This window comes from Lingula anatina, chromosome 1 (genome assembly GCF_051362555.1).
Source record: "Lingula anatina isolate TDL-2025a chromosome 1, LinAna3.0, whole genome shotgun sequence".
NCBI lineage: Eukaryota > Metazoa > Brachiopoda > Lingulata > Lingulida > Lingulidae > Lingula > Lingula anatina.
The window spans coordinates 6,128,980-6,145,100 of NC_141767.1; the positions used below are offsets into that span (position 1 = coordinate 6,128,980).

Sequence of the window (16,121 nt, forward strand, 5' to 3'; positions counted from 1 at the left end):
GGAAAAAACCAAAGATTGCATTTCTATAGGCACTCATTTGATTCAAGACGCTTTACAAGTGTATAGTCATATTAAAATTTCCCTAAATGTTTTCTTTTTAATGTTATTTGTCGGAACATGTTTATGAGAAAATTATATGATTTACGTCGTCTGGGCAGTATTTGTCACTTTTTACCAGGAGCTTTTCTTCGCTTTGCGGCAATTGCATTCTCATGTTTGACAGCCTTTTAAATTCTTCCATGTTGTAGTTATTGCAAACAGTGCATCAAAATTTAGATTTAAAATCTTGCAAAAAAGATTAAAGACTGAATGCAGAAGTTTAAATGACCTTGAGAGCCATTTCTGGGGGCTCCAGGTCCCTCCTCTGGGTCAGTTTTACAGGAAAAATAAATCTGGTAGACAAGTAAATTATCTATACGGCATCAAACCATGAGGAAAGCAAATTATCGTTGGTATAAACATGCAGTGTTCGTAATCTCTCTCCCTCCGTCCTTCTCACACACACACACACACACACACACACACACACACACACACACACGTTGCAATGATTAATGACATAATTGAGAGCGCCACCTGTGATCTGGCGGAGTCCGCGGCAGAATAAGGTCATCGTGCCGCATGTGATCAGTCCACACGGTCAGTGTAGCGTTCATATACCAGAAGAACTCCTTCAAGACCGCAGAGATCACTTAGAGATGGCAGGACTGGAAGGAAAATGGAAACTCATAGATTCTAAGAATTTTGAGGAGTACATGAAGGCAGTTGGTGAGCTTTTATCTATTTGAGACGTATTTCATTCTATAAAACACCTGGGCGTCTTTCAGAATGCTATGAGCTGAAGTAAAATCACAATTAAATGTGCAGGCTGGGTCTTCCGGAAGACGGTCAGATTTTCAAGTTTACATTGGCGGGTATCTAATTTTTTCTGACGGAAGACGGTCAAAAATGAAGAACAGATCAACAAAGATAATTTGGAAGACTGTCAGGAAATATCTCTGGATCCGCCCCTGATGTGTGTACTCTGCATTGGATTGAAATTTGTAAACGTAGGCCTATATGCAATCCAAAACGAATGTGTTATACGTATGTATATTTTGTAGTATGATAAGTAGCCCCACAAAGAGTTTGAGTTTATAATGATGAAGCGTTCTGATACTTAAAACTCGCTCCCACGACCTGTATAATCTACAGGAGACCTTGATGAGACATATAAACTGCAAGGCTTTGAAACACGGCCGCACAAACGCAGAGGCCAAAGTCCAATTTTGTAGCCTTTGATTTGAATGACAAAAACTTTTCAGAACTTAATGTATTAAATGATTGTAATTTGTATGTAACTGGATGTATTATTGAGTTGCTGTATTTTAATTATTAACAGTTCGGTGGGCAGGGTATTTAACATTTAAGTCTTGTGCAGTGTACAGTAGCTCGTCCAGTATACCCCAAAAGTTGCATCGTCAGTGCATCGCGTTATGAGGATCGTAAATGACGAATATAGTGCATTAATTAGGATTATCATGCAATAAGTGCTGTTCAGTCTGTTCAGTGAATGAGTGAAGTGATCGTGCCTCAGTTACCAGGCTGAGCTGCAAGTCCTTGGTGAATTTACAGCCGAATTTACACAAATCCTGTAATCTGCAAGCAGGCACTATCTGGCTATGCGCCGACATGCCGTTTCTAGTACGCCCTGGGATTACCCCCTTCTCCCAGACAGTATTGGAAAGAACGATGTTGCCGTCAGTCAGATCAGTGAAGCAGAATCATAGAATATCATTATGTACTGCAACCCAGTCACAACCCTCCAAGAGGTTATCGTGTCGACCGCACTCAACCTCCCAGTTCTAAGTAAGATCTCTGTAATGCTTGCGAGGCCGTGATGATTACACAGCAGCCAGAGACTCAGCTAGTCAAACGTACTAGTTATGAGGCGCTCATTTTCCGAGACGAAAATTCTATGTTAATTATCATTGCGTGTGTCTTACATTAACACTTGCACATTAGACGTTTTATTCCATGTCCTTTTTTATCCTTAATGGGCAACCTGAACGTTGCACTTTACCGTTGGTATCGCATCCAGACGTACTGATACAACACAGGGTACACGCGCACTTCTCAAGTTCAAAGGGCGAGATACCGATATTTACGTGAAAAAGGAACTCCATTTTGACTAGACTGACTCTGTCTCAATATTTCAAGAAAAGTTCAAACTTTAAAGACTTGTTTTGAAATTGTTTCTCATGGCAAATGTTATACATTTTCTGTGACGAAAGTTAGGGCTTTTTATGTATGACTAATATCCGTCATAAAATCTACCAAATTCAATCGTTTATCGAAGTTTTAAAGTATATTTGTTCTTTATTTCAGGTGTTGGGGCTGTTATGCGAAAACTCGGAGCAACGGCAAAACCCAGCCAGGAGATCTCGCGAGATGGCGACAAGTTCACAATAAAAACTAAAAGTGCGGTGAAAAACACAGAAATCACTTTCACTCTTGGACAGGAGTTTGAAGAAACCACTGCAGACGGCAGGAAAGTGAAGGTATCCCTATTTAAAAAAGAGATAGAGAAGTGATTCTAAAGAGGCTGAAATAAGGTTAGAAAAATCCAACATAGTGTCATGGGATGTCGTCTCCTATTAAATAAAATCACCGTTTCAAAATAGATTCATTGTCAGTGTCGGAGAAGGTGGAAAGTAAATTTCAAAGTTATAGATATGGCAGCAAGTAAACCTCGATGCACCGTCTGTGATTTGCATGACTACCGTACGATGTAGGGCACACACAAGTTCAGTGGGCCCGAATTAGTACAGGGAACAATTTATAAATTAATCATGGAAACCTTATTTATGATAAAAGGCTGTCTGGGGTTTAATTATTAACAGCTGTCATTGCCGCAGTTGTGTGAACAATACATTAAGTGCAAGAGACAAACACAGGATTCAAAGTTTAAGATACATTTTATGTGATAACGGAGGCAACTCCCAGGGTTACACCCCCATTTACCCTTGTGGCTTCATTTGAAAATCACATTTTAGCGCCGAATCAACTACTGTCTAATAGATGCATCGCTTAAAAATCACGATAAAACTGTTAATTTTCTCAATAAATTTTCTGAAGCACTACAATTACGACAATAGATGGTATTTGAACTCTAAGAACAATGAAAACAGGCAAATCTCTCGTGTACATTGTTTAGATCGATTACGTACTTGTTGATGGCCTTTAGACAGGGATGGCACCGCACGTGATAAGAACCAACGCCAGTATCTTGATACTGTGTGCAAGTTTAATATTTGTCTCGAAGACAGGTGTTCTGTTATTCCTGAAATACTATTCTTTGTAATTTTTTTTACTTCATAATATTCTTCACCGGGTGCCTAAACCTACGCCAAGGGGGGGGGGGGGTCAGCTTTGCCCCCCCCCCCTCAAATAATCCTGGATCCACCCCTGTCTAAATATGTCTTTTTGACATTCAATTATAGACCTTGGTTAATTCAAGAATATTTCAGTCATCCTGTATTCAAAAATGTGCTACAAAAATGACCTAGCTTATAATGACTCTGTGGTTAAAGACACTGGGAATTGCTGTTATCGTGGGAATATTACTGTCGATAAAGTACCCATTCAAATGGCATGTTTACCCACGGCGTGTTAGATAGCACCTTGCAAGCAATTGGCCGTTCTTTTACCGGTCACTCAACGCACACCCGGCGGAAACTGTTCTACTACAAGTCTCAATTTTTTATGTCCAAACTGCTTCAGATTTTCACCTAACGTTACATGATGGCTGAAGAAGTTAATTATGTCTTGAAAACTTTGTCCAGATAATTGCTTATAATTACATTGTTGTTGTAAAACATATCGATTTCATTTGATAGAAAAGTTTTTCAATATTTGGCAGCTTAAACACATGTGGATTATCAGTGAGAAGTTAGCTCAATAGAACCAATTAAATTGGATCAGGTGTCTACATCTCCAGATTAATGCGTTTCTCTGACCATTATAGAATATCAGTAAACAAATGCGTTTTTCATCAATAGATCATCTCGTGTTGCCCGCCGAGAATATTATGCTTTGCCGTTGCCCAGAGTCTCTGTAGGTCGCTCCCATTAATATTATACAGGCATACCATGTACCGCTATCTTGCCGTAGACTTTTCTTCTACATACCCCTCTCTGAGTCAGCCTCTTATCTGGTTTATGATACGGACTCTCAATTTCCATTGAGTAACATGCATTGATAACTCTGTTTTATAGAGTATATGTTTTCTCTTCGTATCGAAATTTCATGAGAGCCAGAATCGATTACTTAATGTTTCAACGTGTTTCAGAGTGTTGTGACACTGGACGGGGATAAACTTGTCCATTCTCAGAAAGGTGACATCGATTCCACCATTACCAGGGAAATCATCGATGGGAATATGGTCATGGTAGGTGATGGCTTTATGTCGAGGGTTATTTCCGTATCTGTATCGTGTTTGGTGGTGAATTTATGTGAGAATTTATGTTAGGTATTAAAGTTTTCATACAGAATAGAAATAAATAGCGAATTAAAGAAATTAATGGTATTCATGACGTCAACGAATTAAAGGTATTACTTTGATTATATCGGCAGAATTGTGTTGAACTATTTCATGCTTGTGCATGTAGAATAAAAACTTGAACCGAATGCAACAAGTGCTTGTTTTATTTTCAAAGATATATAGAAAGTGTGTGCTGAAACCAGGCATTTAAATTATACATAATAATGCAACGGGAACTTCTTTAAAAAGGAAAAAGTACCGTCTTGGAAACTAACGAAAGAGTGTTATTATTCATTTCAGTATGTCAGTGCCAAAGACGTAACCTGCACGAGGACGTACGCGCGTGAATAGAGACAGTAACTGACTGTATGCGGGAAATAACCATGACATAAATAGATAAATTCATATGGATTTGTAAATATTTAAGAAAAATCGTATAAACTTTGCCAAGCCAGAGCCAGACAAGATAACAGAGTCAAGAGGAAACACCAACTACCGAAAGTATCACTGAGATGCTGGCCGAGATGAACCACTGGTGGGTGTATAACAGTGGGATGTGTTTGTGGTTCCACCCTGCCCAGCGCAGCGAAAAGTGCTCAATTTTCAACGTGATCAATGTGAAATAAAATTATCAGTATTCTGTTTTTGTTGATTTTAGTTGTATTCTATACAAATCTGTTTTTCACAATGCATTTATCCCGTCTCTCTCTCTCTCTCACTCTCACTCTCACTCTCTTTCTCTCTCTCTCTCTGTGTGTGTGTGTGTGTGTGTGTGTGTGTGTGTGTGGTTGACTCTCTGTGGTTGACTAAGGGTGGGGATTTATTCATCCATTGCATTATGCTACATGTGCATGAATTTACATATGCTTCACAGTAAATAACGCTAAAAAGTCTCAGAATGACTGCATTTATACCCGGAGTAACAGTGGATTAGGGAGACCTGGGCATGGTCCGACTATAAGAATATGAGACAACCCCGCCTAACCATGGGTTAATATATGTGTCACCTGACTTGGTAAATATTTATCCTTTGTTAAAGTTTGAAGTACAGAGTGTATTGAAAAGCTGGCTGTAGTCGGCTAAGGCATTGCAGCTAATAAGCAATACTTTGCATTAGCTCACAGCGCGTGTACCTCATAAAAGATGTGTAAACGGGGTCGGGGTTCTCAGATGTCCACTGTTGTACAACCCACAGAAGACCAAGATACAGCCGTGCAAGATGGAACCATTTTTAGGAAAATGGCAATCATTGCCCCAAAATAACGTAGAGTTTGGTGCGTTTTTGAAGGCAACAGGTGGGTCATCTTTAGCAAAAAAACAAGGGCTGTGACTGCTGTGGTCACATTTATTCGTTTTGAAGCTCTTAGCCAATTTTGATTCGCTATGTACTTAGCTTTCATATCTTTTGCATAATAAATTAAAACCAAGAATTGTGCTAATACATCAGGCATGAGCCAGGAGCAGGTGGAGGGGTACCAGAAGATGAACAGTGAGCACCCAGACATCGTCACCTTAACCCAGGAGGGAGATCAGTTCAAGACGCACACGGTGTGCGGACCCGTCGTCATAGAACACACCTTCAAGCTGGGGCAGACGTTTGTGGAAACCATGCCGCCAGAAAACAAACAGTGCAAGGTGATTGTAGCTTATGTTAAGATATGTCGCACTTAGTCTGGAATTTCATTTTTAATAAGTGTTACATTCGTCATATCAAGAATGTATTACATTGGTAACGCGTTCTTGATCACATGTATATTCTTTTATTTTATATCGTAACATTTATATCAATATTTACCATTCAAAAGAATTAATGATTGTTCATAATTTGAGATAACAATAAGTGCAGTTCACTTAAGTATAAGATTACAAACTGCCTGGTTAATAATTATTGAACAATTATGATTTGTGAACAAGTTTTTTATTGCTACAGATGACATTCAACCTGGTGAACGGAGCACTGGAAGACGATACAGAAATGGAGGGAGTGAAAATGAAACATTCCAGGACCGTATCAGGCGATGAAATGACCATGGTATGATTTTGAATGCCGTCATAATCATAAGAGTGAAACTCTCTTGATAAATAATTTAAAATTGTGACCTCTCCGCCCCCCCCCCCAAAAAAAAAACAAACTACAAATGAAGTTTCAAAAATTTCTATTGAATATAGTATCTGATAAGGAAAAGAAAAAAGTCTCTCTCTCTCTCTCTCTCTCTCTCTCTCTCTCAATCAACATATTTTCTATATTTTCCAGGTAATGTCAGCTGGAGGAAAGTCTTGCATTCGTATGTATAAACGAATCTGAGAGACGCCGACCTTAGCGACAATGTTTGACACTGAAGAATATTCTTGGCGCTGCATATCATTAGAATCTGACACAACAGCTTTGTTCTCTTTTATTTCATTTTTATGTGAATTTTATTATTCCTTTATGCAAAACAGTAAAGTGAGCACTCATTTAGCAGGATAAAGTCTACTTTTCAAGTAGCATTTTTTAGTACAGATTTCTTTTATTTAGAACAACTGTTACTGGAATTTTGATTTTTTTTCTCTGTGTATCTTTTTTCTAAAATATGGAGAAATACATGCTATTGTAGCAAAACAATGAATCTTGTTGTTCCTAACGTCAGAAACATGCTATAAATTGCTAATATTTATTTCGGTCCTCCAACAATTCCGAGTAGAAAACCCTACATCATTGTAAAAATTTATAAATTGTATAGTTTAAAAGGACAATGAAAAACCGCAAAATTATAATGTATTTTTTCTTCCTAAATAAAAATATCCACCATAACATAAAAAGCGCTCTGTTAAGAAGATGACGTGATAATGTATATGCACGCTTAGTTGAGAGGACAACAAATGCAGTTGTTTTCACGAACTTTTTTGAGACCAGATTCATTCAATTTCGAGATTATTGAACAGTAATAGCAGTTCAAATATACATGGATTGCAAATTAATCATTAAACGACAGCCTCTCACGTGCAGTCAATCATGCTATGTATAATCTAACAATGAAAAAACGTTGCGTTGGATTTTGCACGTAGCCATAGTAATGATTAAATAACTCGTGTGCGATTTGCTCGTTGCTCTGTATAGTGGAATTGTTTGCTTTACATTTGCCTATCTCCACACATATATTCATGCATATATGCCATTGAGGCCTATTGACACCGTTAACATGATTGATTAATGACTAACTCTCGTATCGCGATGACTAATCGTGTCAAGGTTTTTAAGGGTGCCACGTAACCAGGGTTCTATATATATTTGATTCCTGCCAGTCTGCGGCACATTGAATCGTGCCGATTTGCGTTAACGAGCCCCCAGCGCCTTTGCAAGCGACTGAACAGACTTCAGTATGGACAAATTCATTGGAAAGTGGCAACTGGCCAGTAGCGACAAACTCAAAGAGTATATGGATGCAGTAGGTGAGCTGTTTAAATTTGTTTTTAAAGACAAAAACAGAAAACAAATAAAAGTAGTTTTTTTAAAAAAAGGGGAGTGTCTTTTAAAAATGTATGAGTAGCAGCTGAATTGTTAACTCTAAAAAATAAGCAAAATGCTCTATTATTTTTGTATGTATTTCATAGATGCATTACTTCATTTATCAATCCAGTTTAGAATCTAAATCACTCTAGTTCACGGATTAATGACCATTATGATATTTTCTACAAATAAGCAGGAGTAGCTTTGTGTTAACGCCCATTGCTCAGAACGCAAGCGTCTCCCCGCGTTTTCTCTATGCCAGTTACACAAAGTTGCATACAAGTGTGGCTGGCAATCGAGAAAAAAAGCCTACGTAAAGCTTTAAATCAAAAGTTTGCGTTAATTTGCAAAATAATGCCCCTGTTTCCCACTATGTATGCGATAAATCATACGTTACTTTCTCGCTGACTAGTGGTGCGCTGCTTCTCGAAAAAATCTTGTGCTGAAATAAAAAGGGAAATCAATGCACCTCATACGGAGATAACCCATTGGAGCGAAGACATATCAATAAGTTTTAAAGATAACGTCTCTTAAAAGCAAAGTAAAGAAAGAGATTATCCCCTCAATTCGCCCTGGCCCACTTTCGGTTTTGCCTGCTTAGCTGGGGGTCGCTAAAAAGGGGCGGTGAACCAGGCGGACCACGGGCACACGTGCAGAATCGCTATCGGCATGATAATCTCATTTAACGTCTGGGGTTTAATTTTAGTACCAGATTACATACAGTCTCTTGAATGGTAGTCTTTGAACGGTGTAAATCAAGTTCGAAGGAGATAAGAGATATGGCTTTGCACACGGTTTTGTTCAAATTAAATTTAATGGAATTGACACAAATGATCCGCTTTGTATTGCTTGATAATTAGGGTACCTAGGTGCGACCGAAACTAATTTATTTGACGCCGTAGCACGGGTCACGACTGTTAAACCGTTCTGCTTTTAGCGTTAAGGTAGTGACTTATGACACAACTACACACACAGATTACACGTAACTGTATAATCTGAAAGGCTTTCTTTAACACTACAGAAAAAATATTCAACTGTGCTAATGATAACCGTTGAGACAATTTACCAATTCATTAAACATGACTTACATTTATTCTGTCACTGTTTCGTTTTAATAAGTTGGCTTATGAAGTTCTGTTGTTTTGAAATGGTGCAAGAAGAACGAAAATGACAAGCGTAATGCACATGTAATTGTAATATATCATTTTTACTCGTAAAGAGAAAATGAGTGGCACATTATGTCTCATACCTATATCTTGTCTTGCACAGAGGTCGCTGAGGAGTTCCAGCAAAAAGCTCTCGCCGTGCTGAACCTGGAGGCCAAGCCAACCCACGAGTTCAGCCAAGATGGCGACAAGTACACCCTAAAAACTATCACCGGCACGAAGACAGAAGAGATGACATTCAAACTGGGGGAGGAGTTTGAACACACTGCCTTTGACGGGAGAACTGGCAAGGTGAGCGCCACACGGAAACTTAATAATGTCTTCCCTTCTTTAAATAAAGACTAGGTGACAGAGTGACATATTCAATTATAAAGAAATATAAAGATTTATAAAGATTTATTAATTTATTTTTTCATTCATTTTGTGTGGTAGAGGCACAAGATGGAGTACAACCTGGGTGAGTTAGCAGATTGCGACAGCTTCTCAAACACATTTGCCCATTTAATTTTAGGTCTTGTTAACAATGGACGGTGATGTGTTAGTTGAGAAGTGGACGATGAACGACCTTGTTTCCCTCAACAAACGTGTCGTGAGCGGAGATGAATTGACTTATGTAAGTAACATGCCACATTACCAACGTCGATTTTTCTGGTTCTGACAGTAACATGTTTAAGTAAGGGAAGAGTCGAACAGTTTGGAATAATCTTACCTTTCTCTATGTCAGAGAAACAAATTAAGAAACACAAAATACGATTTTTAAAACTGACGCTGAGAAGCATGCACGTCACACAAAATATTTAACTAACTATTGTTATTTTTCAGACTTTGACAGCCAAAGACGTCGTCTGCACAAGAAAATACAACCGCGTGTAGGGACCATCAGCGCCACGACTTCCTTCAAAAATAGACTTCTTCCTGGGCACAGATCAGACGCTGAGACCCAGTGACAAACTGCAGAAACTGCTTTTTTTCTTTTCATTTTTGCAATCAGCATCATCGCCGAATAAACACACTCACCTATTACAAACAGCAAAGTGTATAATTCCTGGTCGGCCAGTAATCCATAGCTTTCCCTGGCTTTCCTTGGGTGATCAGCTCTGTGGCGTACGTGCAGGACGGGATCACACGGGCTCATGGCAGTGACTGTGATAGTTTGCTTCTCTACTTGACAGAAACGGCTTTTTACAGCGCATTTCAGAATAATTTTACACGCGTAAAAAGTCGGTAAGGCACTGGCGGGCAACGTTCAGTGATAACACCCCGGCTGCAACTTAAGCAAAAGAAGGTCGTTTTGATACATGCTTCGACACAAAACACGTTAGTATTGGTGATAATGCCGCATTCGGCGTTATTTCAGTGAAAATATGCGTAACGAATACAATAAAATCTTGGGGTTATCATCAACACGTGCATTGGCGTTTTTAATTTCTCATAGTTTATTTTCTTTAATGTATCCCATGCTTCTTGACAATTAAAATGCATACATATTATTTGGGCACATTTTTAAGGAAAATATAACAGCTTAGGAAATGTTTTTTTTTTTTATTTACTGGATAAAGTCATCTTGATTCAAGGCAAAATAGCATTAGCAAAACCACTCGCTCCGAATGTTATGTCGTTTCTTCAAAGAAATGCAGCATATTCAAGAAATGTTTTGTTATTTACTGGTTCTAAGTAAATCGATTCAAAGGAAGTTAATTGCGGAACCTCTTACCTTAAAAGTTAAACCAGACTGGTTTTCCGTAAAACAATTGGGGGGGGGGGGTCAATAATCGTGAAACAAAGATAAAGACAGATAAAAAAGCAAGATAAAATAATATTTCAAATGCCCACCACTACTTAAATGAAAACACACTCAAACAAAAGAACGTACGGGAAACACGACCCAAGTTTTCTTTGATGTGATATTTCCTCCAATTATAGGCCGACAATGTGTATACCTCTTCAATGCACGTCACATTTGAACATATTGCCTCTTCATTAGGAATATACATCCGAAGGCTTAAGAGCTGCAACAAAAACTAATTTTTCACAAAGTTTAGTGGTGGTTGTTCCGATACAGTTCTTCGATTGTTGTTTATCAAAATTGCATCTTTTTTACATCTATTCTTAGTTTCATCCTAAGATCTAATAAACGTTATATTAGATCTTAGTTTCATCTTACTTGTTTTATTTTCAATCACACTGCCTATTTGGCTTAATATACTGTATTTGTAAAGCACAGTGATATTTTATGGTAATGATTTTTATCATTCTTATTATCATAAAAATAAATAATTTCCCATTTTGTTCCTTTACATCATTTGCTTCCTCCGTTCTTGTCTCAATCCAATGTATTATAACGCTATCCGGCGTGCTACAGCATGTGATGACTTTCAAGCCTCCCACAGGTTGCCAGACGTGACACGCAGTTCTTAGTATAGTACGTGCGTCATTACTAATGTAATGTTATGACTGGTCAACCAACTTCCCGACCTGCAACTTCTGCAACTTGAACAAAATATATCTAAAATATAGCTCTTGCAATTTGAATTTTAATATAAATCAATTTCAAAAATTACGATTTCATATGAAAAAAATAATACGAAAGTAAAAAAATGTTAAACATGCCACCCCGTCATGCTTATAATCTATACACAACGTTATATATATATATATATATATATATATATATATATATATATATATATATATATATATATATATATATATATATATATATTATATGTGATGGTAATTACCATCTTATCGTAATGGCCGTCAGTAATATATATACTACGTACTTCACTAGATCAATTGGTAGAATTGCATGATATGGTTTGGGAGCATTTCAGCTTATTACTTTCTATCTCTCTCTTACCGATTTGGCGGAATAGAAGATCAGATAAGTATCCTTTATTAAAATGATCGGGACAAAATTGTTAATTAAAAAAGTAAAATAATGTGCTTTTACCATGAAGAGCCAGTCTGTGAACCAGTAGTGATCAGTGTCAGGTCTTAGGCCTCAGAACTGAAAAGGATGATGATGATTATGGTGCTTGAGAAAATATTAAAATAAGGTTCTCCTCAAATGTTTAAAAGGCATTTGAAGGTTGTCATTCCACCACTACCCAGTGACCTCTACTGATATCTGATGTTCTGATTCTGATTCCTGCGCAAAAAAAATATTTGTAAAATAGGGAAAGCTGAGGCATAAAAGAGAAATGTCATTTATTCAAGTTTGTCATGGAGGATATCCCACCAATCCCAAGGCACACAATCGTCTCGGGGTGATGACCAGTGTCCAGCATGGGCCAATCTGTCCTCTGCCAAGACGGAGGACACTGGTTACCACAACTACTGCCCCCCTTCCCCCAGGTATCCGTATCTGAAACAGTTGGGATTTTCGTGCGTGGAGCCTGTGATATGCGTCACGAACTGTTCCACCTACAATGGAGACGAGGTAGTAGTCTGCCCAGATACCACAGCACCATAGTCATCAGAGGCAGAGATAGCTGTATCAATCTGTCACGATTACTATCTATTTCAGTCCGCCAACGTCCCGTGATTACCAGACCAACAATCACCGTGCTCTCGTGATACACGGTGGAGCATATAAACCACGTTCACCCCTAAAACGGCCACTAAACAAGTCCAGCAACTCTACCTTAAACTTTTTCTATTAAACGGTGACAGCATGGAGGCAATCTGTGGAGACTGGATGCTGTGCGGCAGTGACAACCTTACTGCCTACCTGGTCGCTCTAAGTAAGAAACGATGAATGTATACCTATCTACTTTTATTTATAAGTTCATAGCATGAAGGCAATTTGATTAATCCTCTTAGCTCATGATCAAAGCTCAAGACTATATAGTTTGCCGATGATAATATTAGACGAGCATTAACTTTTTGAGAGACGAAACAATCACCACTGTGATTAGAAAAAGTACGATTGCATAAAGCGCCTGGAGTCACTCAAGTCTGCGTTGGAATGAAAAAAAAAACAGAATTTTCTAATGTAGCAAGCTAATGCCAAACATTCTAGTAGGTCCAAGGACATTGTATCAAACATATTTTTCGTTGTTTTAAAAATCGTTGCAAATATAATACCATTGATAAATTTTAATACCGCGAGCATAAGGAGCTGCACAGGAATCCTGTTTGTTCTGACCCCGTAAAACGCTGCATTAACTTTGTTCCGTGTTCTGCGACTGTCATTTATAAGCGCTGTCGAAACAGGATGTCATAATCAAAAAAGTCAAGTTTTGTTTTTAACCACTGGCATTCTTGTTTTTTGGATATATATAGGATGTGGCGTATGTTGAATAATCTCATATACAGACACTTTGTCAAGTTCTCTTTATTGTTTTTGTAATTTTACTCGGGCTTGTACAAATTTATTTTGATGTTAAGACTTCCCTTTTACTAACAAATAGAAATATTCTTTCTAGGAAAAAGAACATGAGTTTTTGGTTCGTTGCCAAAATTTAATTTTCTTTTCTCCTTTTTTCTTTTTCTTTCTTCCATTCCTTTTTCTTTCTTTCTTCCTTTCTTTTTTGCTTTTTTCTTGCGTTCATTCATACTATTATTCGCAATCTACGAACCAATTCCTTAAACCATTTTTTTTTTCAACAGATGTGACAGAAGAAAATATTAAGAAGGTGACCGATGCCCAGGAAGAGGCGTTTAAGAGCGGTGACACCCCCAAGGTCCAGATCAGCAAGGACGGGGACACGATGACCATCAAGTCACACGCCTGGGGGGATAGAGTGACCTCAGCCAAACTTGGTGAAACATTCGAGCACACAGCAATGGACGGCAGGAAGGGAAAGGTATCTACTTTTATCACTCCATGTTAATGTTAGACTACCAGCTTTCCATACGAATCGTTAAGATACAGTGAGCTTTGAAGTAAACAAATAACCGTATTTATGTAGCCAAATGTTCAAACACGCAACAAAGCTGGAATTTTGCTCAAAAGTAAATTAAAAATTAGTTCTTCTGACTGAAAAGTGCCATTTATTAAAATGACGAAACGAAATATGAAACGAAATTACAAAATGAGGCTATAATAAAGCAACAAAAAATTATGCTATCATACGATGGAGCAGAAAAAAGTTGGCAAAGGGGAGAACAAGTGATGAGTGTTCAATTTAAAATGTTAGGCAGAATTATATTAAAACATTTGTTAAACAACGATAACGCGTTTTAACCTGCCCTTGTGCAGGGTAATCATCACATAGAGGGACGGGAACTTATCTCTGTCCTCATTGTTGTACAGATCACAGGTAGATATTATGATCTGATAATAGTGATTATGGATTTCTGCATTAATCCAGACAGAGTCATTTGATTAAAGCGTATCAGCATGCCGACCATGTGGTATGCGAATGGATCCTTTTATCTGAAACTGTCACCGAGATGGCGAGAGGGGGATAGTGAGAGGGATGGGGTTAGGGAGGGAGATAAAAAGGACAATAGAAATGATTGCCCGAAAGTTCATCGGTCTTAATATTTATCCGGCCAGAATTTATTGATCGAGAGAGAGATGGAGAGATTCAACATATTTCATATTGCATTTTAGCTCACCTACAGCATGGAAGGCAACACTCTCCTGGAAGTGTTTGAGGGCGAGGGCCTCATCTCAATGAACAGGAGATGGATCCAGGAAGACAAACTGGTCTACGTAAGTATGCTTCTGTTATAATGCGCGAGAAAAAGGATTCTCTTTTAAGGATGCGACTGACTACTTCATTCTTTTGCAAATTATTTGCTGTTCCTGCGTTTATACGCTAGGGGCAGTGAAGGATTTGACCATCATTTTATCCAAATACATACGGAATCTTTGATCATACTAATGTCAGCTAAACATCGTCGAAGCTGCCTCTACTTATTTTATTTTTACTGCCAATAGAGCTTGAAATTTACCGGTATCTATTTCAAATGCTCTTTCATTCATTTCAGACGCTGACTGCCAAAGGCATCACAACAACACGCGTGTATAAGAAGCAGTAGTCTTTAGGCCGGTGGCTCCGACTGCATTCTCCCAGTAAATACAGGCTTGCTAAAATTGCCAGTGTTGACTGCTTTGACCCTAAAAAGGCAAACAATTGACTTCTGAACAACTTCGCTTAGAGACCCGCGTGAACCTAGAGGATGTTTGGCAATCTGTATCTTTATTACTGGAGAAACTGGGCCCTCAATGGACCCTCAAAATTAGAACTTATTTGGAGCAGCTTGATATAGTTAACGTTACAAATATCTATGTTATCGTTGTTTTCATTGCGTAACATTTCGTATGTTTGATAGTCTATGTCTTTTTCTGTCTGTCGTCAAACTAAATGTGATACATACATAGCAAGTTTAAGGAAAATAAACTACTACAAAGAACATGATGGAGTTATTCACTTAAATATGCTTTCTCTTCATGGGGAGAAATCAGAATTGAAATATTGAATTGAAAGTAATTTGTCTAAATTAAAAGGTCTGTATTTGAATTTTATATTGTATCTTCACCAAGACAGACAGGGACAGTGATATCACCTTTTTAAAAAACACAGAGATTCGGGCTTATAAAAACTTTATTCATACATAACTATTTCCTAAGGTATATGAGTACTTAAAATCAGCATTTATTGATAAAATGAGTGCCGGAGGGGGGGGGGAGTATTTCAATGCACTCTTCTTTACGTTGGCAGTTTGATGCATGCTTTTGCTTTGAGAAAACAGCACTGAGTCACTATTACGTCAATGTTTTTGACCCAACTGATAATGTACCTAGGTCACAATATACAGTCTAGCCAAAAAAATTATTGAATATGGAAGTAGCAATGAAAAGAGTCCGGCAAACGACTCCGCGTTTTGCCTGCAATATGTCTGACTTGCCTTTTGTGGCCTTATAATCAGAACGGCCCTTTTCCTCCCCCAGTTTCTAAATCCAGGTTGTAAATTAAACAAGTCTTAC

The 16,121-nt window shown here is 38.0% G+C and overlaps 4 protein-coding genes across 4 annotated transcripts; all 4 read left to right on the plus strand.

Moving 5' to 3' along the window:
• Positions 1–597: 597 nt before the first annotated feature.
• LOC106155900 (sodium/calcium exchanger regulatory protein 1) lies at positions 598–5,164 on the plus strand. The gene is made up of 4 exons (XM_013530930.3): positions 598–768; positions 2,368–2,540; positions 4,331–4,429; positions 4,823–5,164. The coding sequence occupies exons 1-4, from the start codon at positions 699–701 to the stop codon at positions 4,871–4,873; spliced, it is 393 nt and encodes a 130-aa protein (XP_013386384.1). The 5' UTR covers positions 598–698; the 3' UTR covers positions 4,874–5,164.
• A 112-nt stretch (positions 5,165–5,276) lies between these two features.
• LOC106155903 (myelin P2 protein) lies at positions 5,277–7,230 on the plus strand. The gene is made up of 4 exons (XM_013530933.2): positions 5,277–5,817; positions 5,970–6,157; positions 6,453–6,554; positions 6,777–7,230. The coding sequence occupies exons 1-4, from the start codon at positions 5,742–5,744 to the stop codon at positions 6,825–6,827; spliced, it is 417 nt and encodes a 138-aa protein (XP_013386387.2). The 5' UTR covers positions 5,277–5,741; the 3' UTR covers positions 6,828–7,230.
• A 546-nt stretch (positions 7,231–7,776) lies between these two features.
• LOC106155893 (sodium/calcium exchanger regulatory protein 1) lies at positions 7,777–10,582 on the plus strand. The gene is made up of 4 exons (XM_013530922.3): positions 7,777–7,954; positions 9,282–9,469; positions 9,690–9,791; positions 10,001–10,582. The coding sequence occupies exons 1-4, from the start codon at positions 7,885–7,887 to the stop codon at positions 10,049–10,051; spliced, it is 411 nt and encodes a 136-aa protein (XP_013386376.2). The 5' UTR covers positions 7,777–7,884; the 3' UTR covers positions 10,052–10,582.
• A 2,171-nt stretch (positions 10,583–12,753) lies between these two features.
• On the plus strand, positions 12,754–15,547 carry LOC106155901 (fatty acid-binding protein, adipocyte). Its single transcript, XM_013530931.3, has 4 exons — positions 12,754–12,924; positions 13,793–13,989; positions 14,742–14,843; positions 15,122–15,547. Exons 1-4 carry the CDS (start codon positions 12,855–12,857, stop codon positions 15,170–15,172), a joined length of 420 nt encoding a protein of 139 aa, XP_013386385.1. The 5' UTR covers positions 12,754–12,854; the 3' UTR covers positions 15,173–15,547.
• Positions 15,548–16,121: the final 574 nt, after the last annotated feature.

Excerpts from the sequence above, each read along its gene's own strand:
- LOC106155903 (XM_013530933.2), top strand. The coding sequence starts at position 5,742 with ATGGAACCATTTTTAGGAAAATGGCAATCATTGCCCCAAAATAACGTA. Across the intron at positions 5,818-5,969 it reads TGCGTTTTTGAAGGCAACAG|GCATGAGCCAGGAGCAGGTG; the intron begins GTGGGTCATCTT and ends CTAATACATCAG. Across the intron at positions 6,555-6,776 it reads CAGGCGATGAAATGACCATG|GTAATGTCAGCTGGAGGAAA; the intron begins GTATGATTTTGA and ends TATATTTTCCAG.
- LOC106155900 (XM_013530930.3), top strand. The coding sequence starts at position 699 with ATGGCAGGACTGGAAGGAAAATGGAAACTCATAGATTCTAAGAATTTT. Across the intron at positions 2,541-4,330 it reads CAGACGGCAGGAAAGTGAAG|AGTGTTGTGACACTGGACGG; the intron begins GTATCCCTATTT and ends AACGTGTTTCAG. Across the intron at positions 4,430-4,822 it reads TCGATGGGAATATGGTCATG|TATGTCAGTGCCAAAGACGT; the intron begins GTAGGTGATGGC and ends TATTCATTTCAG.
- LOC106155893 (XM_013530922.3), top strand. The coding sequence starts at position 7,885 with ATGGACAAATTCATTGGAAAGTGGCAACTGGCCAGTAGCGACAAACTC. Across the intron at positions 7,955-9,281 it reads AGAGTATATGGATGCAGTAG|AGGTCGCTGAGGAGTTCCAG; the intron begins GTGAGCTGTTTA and ends TGTCTTGCACAG. Across the intron at positions 9,470-9,689 it reads TTGACGGGAGAACTGGCAAG|GTCTTGTTAACAATGGACGG; the intron begins GTGAGCGCCACA and ends ATTTAATTTTAG.
- LOC106155901 (XM_013530931.3), top strand. The coding sequence starts at position 12,855 with ATGGAGGCAATCTGTGGAGACTGGATGCTGTGCGGCAGTGACAACCTT. Across the intron at positions 13,990-14,741 it reads TGGACGGCAGGAAGGGAAAG|CTCACCTACAGCATGGAAGG; the intron begins GTATCTACTTTT and ends ATTGCATTTTAG. Across the intron at positions 14,844-15,121 it reads AGGAAGACAAACTGGTCTAC|ACGCTGACTGCCAAAGGCAT; the intron begins GTAAGTATGCTT and ends CATTCATTTCAG.